Raw genomic sequence first — 11,563 nt, 5'->3', positions numbered from 1 at the left:
GAGGAGCACCACTAAAACCTAATTCCACCGCCGCAACCTTCTGTACCCGTGAGATCCCATCTTGGGGCCTTTTCCGGCGCTCTGCCGGAGGGGGAATCGATCATGGAGGGCTTCTACATCAACACCATAGCCTCTCCGATGATGTGTGAGTAGTTTACCACAGACCTTCGGGTCCATAGTTATTAGCTAGATGGCTTCTTCTCTCTCTTTGGATCTCAATACAAAGTTCTCCACGATCTTCTTGAAGATCTATTTGATGTAACTCTTTTTGTGGTGTGTTTGTCGAGATCCGATGAATTGTGGGTTTATGATCAAGATTGTCTATGAACAATATTTGTATCTTCTCTGAATTCTTTTATGTATGATTGGTTATCTTTGCAAGTCTCTTCGAATTATCAGTTTGGTTTGGCCTACTAGATTGATCTTTCTTGCAATGGGAGAAGTGCTTAGCTTTGGGTTCAATCATGCGGTGCTCGATCCCAGTGACAGTAGGGGAAACGACACGTATTGTATTGTTGCCATCGAGGATTAAAAGATGGGGTTTATATCATATTGCATGAGTTTATCCCTCTACATCATGTCATCTTACCTAATGCGTTACTCTGTTCTTATGAACTTAATACTCTAGATACATGCTGGATAGCGGTCGATGTGTGGAGTAATAGTAGTAGATGCAGGCAGGAGTCGGTCTACTTGTCACGGACGTGATGCCTATATACATGATAATGCCTAGATATTCTCATAATTATGCACTTTTCTATCAATTGCTCGAAAATAATTTGTTCACCCACCGTAATACTTATGCTATCTTGAGAGAAGCCACTAGTGAAACCTATGCCCCCCGGGTCTATTTTCCATCATATTAATCTCCCGTCAACGAGCCATTTCTGTCGCCGTTTATTTTGCTTTCTTTACTTTTAGTCTTTACCATAAAATTACCAAAAATATTATCATCTCTATCAGATCTCACTTTTGCAAGTGGCCATGAAGGGATTGACAACCCCTTTATCGCGTTGGTTGCTAGGTTCTTATTTGTTTGTGTAGGTACGAGGGACTTGCGTGTGGCCTCCTACTGGATTGATACCTTGGTTCTCAAAAACTGAGGGAAATACTACGCTACTTTGCTGCATCACCCTTTTCTCTTCAAGGGAAAAACCAACGCATGCTCAAGAGGTAGCACCGTCGACGCCACCACGACACCAAACAACGCCACCGGCTTGTGATTGCCCATCCAGACGCATCTGTCGCCAAAGGCTCCAATGCACCATGGCTCCAAGACCCGCTGTCGTCGACGTAGTAGAAACGATGCCGCTCCACATCTGGACCCCTTTAGCCTGTACTTGCTCTAAGAACGATGCCACTAAGAGTGTGAGTGGCGCCAGACGCCGCCATCGCCTGATCCGGAAAACCGATATCAGGAGTTTCCCCCGGAGTAGACGCCCCTTCCAGCCGAGGCCATATGATGGTCCAACGTCACCATGCCTCCGAGATCCCATCGGCTGCAACTCCAAAGCAGTGCCTCCAAGGAGGTAAACTATGCCACATGTTGCCACTGTCTTGTCCGGATGGCATAACCTGAGGTTTCCTACAGAGCTCAATGGGACCACCACAGTGACAATGCCCTCCAAGGAGGTTAGCGGTGCCCACAGACATCACCGCATCATCCACAATGGCAGTTCCATGCAGAGGATTTCTCCCTAGCGGTACTGACAACCACCAATGCCAAATAAACCGGGCACGTGACCCAGATCCGTCCAACCGAAGCCAACACAAGGTGTCGCCGTTGGTTGGAAGACGATCCAGGCACGCATGCCATGGATCCACCGCCACCACCTGCGGCCCGTCACCCCTGACCCTCGCTGCAAGAGGCCGTTGTCCGCCGGATCTTGCCAGAGCCATCCCGCCACCACAGCCGCTCCCACGCGATCCACTCACCACCACGCCTGCTGACACAGCCGCTCGATGTCTGCGTCATGCCCAGTCGAGAGGGAGTTGTCCCGCGCTGGCCCCTGCCCTCAAAGGGTCGATGCTACCCCGCCACCGCCGGCTCCGGTCAAGCTTTGCTCGTCCGGGCCCTGTGGGGGTGGTGAGGGGGGAAGGAGGGCTGACGGCGACATGGGAGGAGACGTGGGTCTGCACTTTGATAGGATCGGGGTGTTTAGAGCTCCTGGATATTCAAATCCGAGTAATGCTAGACCCACTAAAACTTACGTATGTTTTTTACATAAAGGCTAATATTGATGAAATCAATTGGATTAGGATTAGTGGCTGGGCCCACCTTGGTTGAAATCGGGGGAGAAGAGAATTTATGGAAGGCTAAGTAACTTTATGTATGATCCTTTCGTAGGTCTAGCATTATCGTCCAAATCCGTCCAAAGGAGAAATGAGAAGAGGACAATTTATTTTGAAACACGGTCCTTCTGGGCCTAATTCAATAAAATATAGAATAGAGTTGCTCGGTTAATTAACGGAAACCCAGGCGAAAACCGTTACAACACGCCCACACAGAAGGGCAAAGCGGCCGACCTGGCACCAACAAGACCACACACACCCCTGAGAAGAGGACACCGTCGAGGTAGCCTGCAATGTCATCGTCATCACCTCTCCCCAAGAAGGCGACTCCGACTTCGCCGCTGACGACCTATCAAGACCCATCCAAGCGAATGACACGCGAGGACCTCATCAGCCATAGCCAAACAATCGACCGCAAACGTCGAGGACAGTCAGCTCCGATTTTCCCGATGCGCTTCACTGGAGAAAGTTGCAAGCCTCGCACCAACTTGGTCCAATGCAACCTCCGAAGAGCGTCGTCCAATGAAACCGCCCTCATGGAGTCATCGTTGCCGCATAGACCCCGCCACACGTATCTCCGAGTTCTCTGTCACAGCGAGAAACAAACATATATAGGCACACCCATTGGCAAACGAAACCGTCAACATTAGAAGGACAAGCCGCGACCCAGCTCCACACACCACCATCATCGTCGCCATACAGTCTCAACATCAACCACTCGCATCACCTGTTGGGAACCTACCAACCATGATGTCGTGCGCGTCCAGCCCAAAGGAAGCGCGGAGAAGGATCACTGTTCTCCAAAGCAACACCCCAAAGGGGAAAACGTCGAAGGGACGAGGTCGTTGCCTGACCAAGAGCTATTTTTTTAAATAATACAATTATTTTATAAAATTTCAGAAATATTACGGCATAATTATATTTTTCAAAAATAATACTCAGTCGGCCTACTGCTGGCCGATTGGATCAGTCGGCCTACTGCTAGCCGATTGGAACCCAGTCGGCCCACTGTCAGCCGATTGGATCCAGTCGGCCCACTACTGGCCGATTGGCCCCAGTCGGTCCACTGCTGGCCAATTGGCGCCCAGTCGGCTTCCTCTAGGCCGACAGGTGCATGCACCCATTTATCTGTTGAATAAGTGTTTGAAAAATGTTGAAGAAGTATTGAAAAAAATGTTGATCATGCATATAAAAATGTTAATCAAGCATTTGAAAAAAAATTGAACAAATATTTGAAAAATGTTGAAAAAATATTTGAAACTGTTGAATAGGTATTTGAAAAAATTTTAAGAAGTATTTTCAAAAATGTTGATCATGTATATAAAAATGTTAATCAAGAATTTGCAAAAAATGTTAAACAAGTATTTGAAAAAATGTTAAACAAGTATTTGAAAAAATATTGATCATGTATATAAAAATGTTGAACAAGTATTTGTACAAATGTTGATCATGTATATAAAAATATTGATAAATATAAAAATATTGATCATGTATATTATGCACATGTTAAACATTTTTTGAAATACTTGTTCAATTTTTTGAAATACTTGTTTAACATTTTTTCAAATACCTTCTCAACATTTTTATATACATGATCAACATTTTTACAAATACATGTTCAATATTTCTATATACATGATCAATATTTTTTTAAATACGTGTTCAACATTTTTTCAAATACTCGTTTAACATTTTTTGCAAATGCTTGATTAACATTTTTATATACATGATCTACATTTTTTAAAATACTTCTTTAACATTTTTCAAATACCTATTCAACAGTTTTCAAATATTTTTTAACATTTTTCAAATACTTGTTCAACATTTTTTTCAAATGCTTGATTAACATTTTTATATACATGATTAACATTTTTTTAAATACTTTTTCAACATTTTTCAAATACCTATTCAACAGATAATGGATGCATGCACCTATAGGCCTAGAGAAAGCAGACTGGGCGCCAATAGACCAGCAGTGGGCCGACTGGGGTCCAATCGGCCAGCATTAGACCGACAGGGTATTATTTTTAAAAAAATATAATTATGATGTAATATTTCTGAAATTTAATTAAAAATTGTATTATTTTTAAAAAAATAGCGACCAAGATGGGTCTAGGCTTTCGCCCGAATAACCAGATCCAGGAATGGAGCATGTCAAAGAAACTCCACGGCAACATCTTCAAAAAGAGAACTACGCCCGTAGGTGCCGCCACCGCCGGCTGGCGAGAGCCGGGCAAACTTTCGCTCCGAGCAGACTTGGCAAGCACACATCCCCACACTACCGACGACAAAGCGCGCCGGCCCGCAAGCCCACTGGCCCACACACGTCCTGTGCGATGACGGGGTCACCACCACGCAGGACAATGCCGCGTATGTAAGTCGGTATACGTATATATCCATGTGTGATCGGTGATGAGAACGAGAGAATCTCACATTCTCACATAAGACGAGGACACAGAAATAAGGACACGGAAATAACACCAAGAAAGAAGAGAAGACTAGTTAGTACTTCTCTCACATCATTTGACCTTGACCTTGTCTTTTCATAAAGTGGGTTTGAACATCGAATTCTATGGGCTGACGAACGATATTGATTAATTGGGCAATACCGGGTTTCGGCCGGCGCACCCTAGCCGCCAGATGCCACTAGCCCTGGCCGTTGGATATATAAAAAAAGAAAACGATTCGCCCGAGACATCATCTTCCTCCTGACGCATCTCGCCCTTGCGCATGTCCCTGTATTTCACCGTCTCGTGCAACTTTCCCCAGCGCCGCGCTCGCCTTTCACTTGCGCCGCCCGCGTTCGTCCTCGGCCTCATGCTCGCCGGCAACCCGCTCTCGCCGACGCATCCTTGGGCCGCCCGCGCTCGACCTCGGTCTCATGCTCGCCGGCAACGGGCTCTCGCCGACGCATCCTTGGCCGCCCCACGCTCGTTCTCGGCATCGTGTTCACCAGCAACCCACGCTCGCCGCCGCATCCTTGGGCGACCGTGCTTACCGGCCATGGCAACCCTGGTGGAGATGGCCGCAACACCCCGTCGTCGAGCTCGCGCCGTACCTCGCCCTCAATTTGCTGGTCACAACAAAATAAATCATGGGTCATAGCAAAAAATTAAGACAGTTCCAGCAAAAAATCACTTCACCTCACCGGTGATGCCCATCCCCCTCCATCGCCCTCCTGTAGAAACAAATGGCGACAACTCCGTGGTCTCGCAGCAAACGGCAGTTGTAGCAAAAATTGGGGCTGGTTCCAGCAAACCAAGAAACGGTAGTAGCAAAAATATCGGAAATTAGACGGCGTCCCAACAAACCAAACCCTGGTGGTAGCAAAAATTGAAGCTTGTTCTAGCAAACCAGAACACCGGTGGTAGCAAAGATGCAAAGTTGAGGGCTGGTTCCAGCAAATCAAAAAGGCGATGGTAGCAAAAATCGACGCTGGTTCCAGCAAAATACAAAAGGGTGGTAGAAAAAAATACAAAAGACGACGCTAGTTTCAGTAAAACCAAAACACCGATGGAAGCAAAAAATTGTGCGGGTTCCAGCATCTGGCCACCATGGTGGTAGCAAAGATGCAAAGTCGAGGGCTGGTTCCAGCAAATCAAAAACGCGGTGGCAGCAAAAAAACGACGCTGGTTCCAGCAAAATACAAAACGGTGGTAGCAAAAACATACAGAACAGCGCTAGTTTCAGCAAAAAAAAAACGCCGATTGAAGCAAAAATTTGTGCGGATTTCAGCACCTGGCCGCCATGGTTGTAGCTCTTGCCAGCATCCACAGGCTGCCGCTGTAGCTGGAAGCACCACACCTCCGCTCGCCGACAGTCATCCTCTACGCATCTCTGCATCTTCGTTTGTGCTCCTCCGGGGTCGCTCGCTCGCCACACACCTCTTCCGCCGCCGGCGAGCTGTTTATTTGGAGGTAGACCACAGGAGGGAGAGGACGTGGGGAAAGAATGGCTGTGTGGCTGGGAACGCAAGAGGATAAGAAAGAAAGGATAAGGAAGAGGAGTAGTTGGGTTCAGTAGATTAAAAAACGGTGGGGTCAGCAGATAAGGCCGCACACAGGCCAGACGATCTGCTGTAATCGAACGAACCGCGCGTGACCGGCGCAACAGTTCGTCCGGCGCCCCGGCCAGGAACGTTTCCCTGATTAATTTTGTAGAAACTACTAATAACTGATTAGTAGTTTTCTTGCGAGGCACTTGAGAGTCCGATTTTTCTCTCCTCTGCTAATTAATTAAGCTCTAGATAACTCCCTTCAAAAAAAAGATCTAGATAACTATACCATGTGGCTATGCCATATGCGGTGCCATTCTGAGTTCCCGAGTCGTTCCCCTCCCGTGTCGCCCTGCGCGCGACCGGGAGGAAACCCTAGCCGCCGCCGGACGGGCACCCCCTCTCCCCTCGCTGCCGCCAGAGGGCGCGGCCAGGCGAAGCCTGGTCGTCGCCGGCGACAGCGGGACGTCCCTGTCCCCTCACGTGTCGATCTCGGGGCGGGCTGGGGCTGGCGGGTCGGGGTGCCCCGCTAGTCGGTGGGCGCGGCAGCGCGGCGGCACGTCGGCGCAGTGCGACGGCGGCGTGGCGGCGGCGTGTCGAGCGTCGTGTGGGGGGCGTGCTTGGGACGGGATGCGGTGGCGCTCGGCCGGATCTGGCCTCCAGGCGGCGCAGGCCGTGGGCGGCGCGGCTGCGGGCGGCTGCCTCTGCCGTGGCCGTCATGGCTGGGGGAGGTGGTGGCGCAGGTGTGGTTGTGCGTGAGGCGGCGCAGATGGTGCAACCGGTGCGCTGGCCGATCTGGTGGCTGCGTGCCCGGCGGATTCAACGCCTGGAATCCGGCGGGCGGCGCGGGATGGGCAGTGGCCTGGTGTGGCTGCTGCTCCGGCCATGGAGGGATCCACGGTAGCTTGGCATGTCGGCTGCGTCGGCGGCTGACATGTTTCGGCGTCGGTTCGTCCGTAGGCGGCATGCGGCGGCCTTCGATTCCTCTCCCCGTCGCCCGCGCTCCACTTCCGTCGAAGGACTAGGCTTTTCTCAGCTGTGGTACATCGCCCGTCTCGCGCCCAGCAGCAGGACCGCGCCCGTCTCGCGCCCAGCAGCAGGACGGGCCGATGGCGGCCAGTTGGGGGCAGCTCAGGGGTGCGAAAGGCGGGGCCTTTCCACCCGTCTCTATAGGTGGCGTGGCGCTGGGTAACTGGTGAGGTGGCGTCGTGGTCTTGGATGCCGGGGCGGCGGTCCTGGTGGTGGTGTCGCGGTGCTCATGGGCAAAGCCTGTGCTTTGGTGCTGCCCAGTGACCATGGTCGTGTGGGCGGCATGGTCGCCGGGGTGTGGCGTTCGGTGGCGGTGAGTATGGGCCGGGGTGAAAACCTGTTCTATCTTCGGATGGACCGGCGGCGGTGAAGCTTGCTCCCTTCCTGAAGGCGTCGTCGCGGCCATCATTGCTCGTCGTGTTGCTCTAGGGGAAACTCTGACTCTCGGGTCGGACGGTGGCGGCGCTCCGGTGCGTATCCTTCCTAAAGGCATTGCGTTGGAGTCCACGGTTCGTCATATGCGGCTTCATCTCTTCACGGTGGCGTGTTCACGGTCGAGGACCCGGCTGCTCTTGTAGTGCTTGGGGTGGTGTTGCTGCGCTCAGCGCTTATGTATCTTGCTTTGGGTGTGTGCGTGTGTTGTGATGGCGTGAGTTTGTACTGGGTTGTTGTTGGTCGATGCTTTATATATAAAATGGGACGAAAGGCTTTTTCGCTATGCCATATTCCGTGCACATCTCACCCAGCGCGTCGGCGCCGTCGACTGCTGTTTCACATCGCGGCGGTGCTGGCCGGCCGTTGACGTCCGCGTTGCCGAGCTTCATTATTCGCCATCTCATATCCATTAATCCACGTGCTGTCATTGTTTCACGTTGTATGGGAGCATTTGACCCTTGGACATAAAACATGATATCGTGGTGCTTAATTAATTGACTCAAGGAATAGAGGTCGACGCATGCACCATACTACCTCCATGATCGATGACAAACTTCTGCAAGGGACCTGTACGCGTACAAAACACGGAGGATCCAAATGTGTGTGCTGCACCAAAATGACGCGGAAACTAAGGCGTCGTTGCTGACACATTTCTCCATCGCTGCCAACATGTTGTCTTGTGTTCGCACGCCGCGTATATATACACCCACCACGCGCGCCATATTATCCGTCAACCGTATCAAAGTTTTTGTAACGACACAAATCAAGTTGCTAGCTCCCATTTCAGCTGGTGATACCTGCAAATTTGGTGATAAGGTAGCTAGGTGATGAATAGTCACTCGATCATGGTGGTACCGTCGGTGTTCGCCGCCTTCGACAAGGACGGCGACGGCAAGGTGTCCGTGTCCGAGCTGCGCTGCTGCATGGCGGCGTCCTTGGGCGAGGACATATCCGAGGAGGAGGCGGCCGTGGTCCTGGCGGCGGTGGATGCCGACGGTGACGGGCTGCTAAACCAAGAAGAGTTCTCGAGGCTAGCCGCCGGTGCCCACGAAGAGGACGACGTGAGGCGAAGATGCCTGAGGGAGGCGTTCGGGATGTACGCGTCGTCCTCCACGGAAGACACGACGACAACGATGATTACGCCGGCGAGCCTGAGGCGGACCCTGAGCAGACTGGGGTCGCACGAGCTCGGCGTGGAGGAGTGCAGGGCAATGATCTGCAGGTTCGATCTCGACGGCGACGGCAAACTCTCGTTCGACGAGTTCCGGGTCATGATGATGGCCTGATCATCGACTCTCTTCTTGGCATTTTTCTAGACAGATATAATGTTCAATTAATTCATCGATCGATCACATATGTATGTACAGTCATGTGTTCATTCATTCATTGTTTTGCCCGGAGATCGCTAGTAGGAGTATGTTATAGTAGTAGTTGTCCAGATGAAAAGATGATATATGTGCAATCTCCTCGAAATAAGTTTTCGTCCCGCTTTATAAATAAAAAAATTGTTTATACTTTTTTTTAAAAGGAGGAGGATCCCCGCCTCTGCATCTGAGCGATGCATACGGCCACTTTATTAATTATTCTCACAAGACCTTACAAAGTTATACAACAGTATCACTAAAGCCACCGTCTAAACAACAACTGTCGCTACTCCTATCCAATTGACGAGGGGGCGCTGATAGCCTGGGCCTAATACCAAACAGACATCGCAGCCAAACCTAAACATCTAAAACCTGAGGTCTCAACCAGAACGCCTGCCGGGTATGGGGCACCTACCAGTCCGGCGCACTCCTCAACCAGGACGCCTGCCGGGTATGAGGCCGCCGCAGCCACCTGCCACCAATCCATCTTCAGTGATGTACTGTTGCATCCACCTTGCCCGGCCTCTCTGCCATCGACGCCACCACGACGCCTAATAACGTCACCCTCCTGCGCGAGTCCCTCGCCACACATCGGGCGCCAAGTCTCCACTGCGCCACGCCGCCGAGATACGCCACCATTAATGTGTAGGATGAATCACCGCTCCACCAAATATTCCGTCCACTGGTCCCTCGAGCCCGTGTACACCTCCAAGAATGACGCCACAAGAGGGAAATGACACAATAATGCCGCCGTCATCCGATCTACTGATCTAGAGTTTCCCCCGGAGGTAGCAGATAGTGGCCTGGAACTTCTCAACAGCGATGCCTTCAACAAGGGAACGGCACCGAATAGTGCTGCCATCGCCGGCCTCGGCAGCAGACGCGAGCAGGTCTTCACCCAGATCTGTTCCAGTGGCCTCCTTCAAGCGTCTTGTGCACGGATCGTCCACCACCGCGGCTGCCGCGTCGCCCGTCGCGAGACCACAGCCGCCGACACATCCTCCGCCGTCCGGGGCCGCCGCCCCGGGATCCAGCCCTCGCTGGCCGCCGGATCTCACAGCCCCACCAGAAGCCACCGAGCCCCACCTCGCTGTCGAACGCCACCCGCCGCAGATCAACGTCCACGACCCCACCATGGAGTCGCTGAGCACTGTCCGTCAACACGGCACGCACCACATCAAGGGCGGCCAACGGGGCGGAGAAGCTAGATCCAGCCAAGCCCAGCCAGGATCCGGCCTCCCCCGCACTGAAGCCACTCCCGCGGCCCTGCATCTCACCCGCGCCCCAGGCGACGCAGGCAGCGCATGCGCGCGCAACGCCGCGGAGAGGGGAAACGCCCCGCCGCCACCTTCCCTGGGGCGCACGCGGACTTCGCCGGCGGCCCCTCCAGCGGCGACGAAGCGAGGGAGGGGGCGAGGGGGACCTGGCAGTGGCGGCGCTAGGGTTCCCCCGTGTCGCCCGGGGCGACATGGGGGCGAGGGGGGACCGATTGATCTCTGATCTCCCTCCAGAAATTGTTTATACAACCAGCATCCAAATCTCTGATCAAAAATGACGGCTGGGGCAACAGTACAATCATGCCCAAAAACACAAGAGAAATAATAAAAAGAAAAACATGTAGTGGCTACCGCCAAGTGGCCCTACGAAGACGACAGTCAACGCGCTGTAGCCAGAAGCGCATCCATCATGAGGCCGAGGCGATCGCGGTTACGCTGCCTCGAGAGCGGGTGCCAGTGCTACCGAAAAGCAAGGAATTTGAAGGAGTCAGACGCCTGCCTCGGTAGGATCTTCTCAATCACCATCTTATTACGTGTCGTCGACAAAGTCCATGACATCTCCGCAAAGATAAGCCAAAATAAGTTGCGATGTCTTGTATGGTTTGTGGCCCCGATTTGGAGGAACTCTGCGAGGTCCAGGGCCTCCCAATCAGCCCCAGCACCTCGCGAACAAACGTCCAGAGGACCCGCACTGCTGTACAGGAGAATAGGATATGTGTCCCGGTCTCCGGTATCACGCGTAAGGGGCACAAGCCATCACCTGGGCCATGCCACTTAAGTACCTCGGTCCCGAAGGGATGCGGTTGCGTAATAGCTGCCACACAAAGATCTTAATCTTCAAGGTCAAAGGGCCTTTCCACAGGGAAGAAAGACATGGGGTGGCAGATGACTGGCATAAAGCATGGTATGCCATGCTCACTGAAAACTCCGCCTTCGGAGATAGCCACCAAGACATGGTGTCCGATAGTCCGGTAACACCAGTGGTAGGTACGCTCGAAACTAGTCCATCGTCACTCTCTGCCTGTCCAAAAGTCCGACGAAACCGAATATTCCACTGTCCAGAACGGAAGGCCGTGGACACAATTAATAGCAGGTCCGCATAGATCGAGAACAAGTTAGGGAAGCTCACCCTCAGTGGCTCGTTACCCAACCAGGGGTCCAGCAAAAATTGG

General features: G+C 52.1%; 1 protein-coding gene across 1 annotated transcript; it reads left to right on the top strand.

Moving 5' to 3' along the window:
• Nucleotides 1-8,492: 8,492 nt before the first annotated feature.
• On the top strand, nucleotides 8,493-9,258 carry LOC109744160 (probable calcium-binding protein CML25/26). The gene has a single exon (XM_020303259.4). The coding sequence runs from the start codon at nucleotides 8,578-8,580 to the stop codon at nucleotides 9,034-9,036; it is 459 nt and encodes a 152-aa protein (XP_020158848.1). The 5' UTR covers nucleotides 8,493-8,577; the 3' UTR covers nucleotides 9,037-9,258.
• Nucleotides 9,259-11,563: the final 2,305 nt, after the last annotated feature.

This window comes from Aegilops tauschii, chromosome 4 (genome assembly GCF_002575655.3).
Source record: "Aegilops tauschii subsp. strangulata cultivar AL8/78 chromosome 4, Aet v6.0, whole genome shotgun sequence".
Taxonomy (NCBI): domain Eukaryota; kingdom Viridiplantae; phylum Streptophyta; class Magnoliopsida; order Poales; family Poaceae; genus Aegilops; species Aegilops tauschii.
The sequence above is the reverse complement of the archived record's forward strand: the minus strand, read 5'-3'. Positions and strand labels throughout refer to the sequence as shown.

Excerpts from the sequence above, each read along its gene's own strand:
- LOC109744160 (XM_020303259.4), top strand. The coding sequence starts at position 8,578 with ATGAATAGTCACTCGATCATGGTGGTACCGTCGGTGTTCGCCGCCTTC.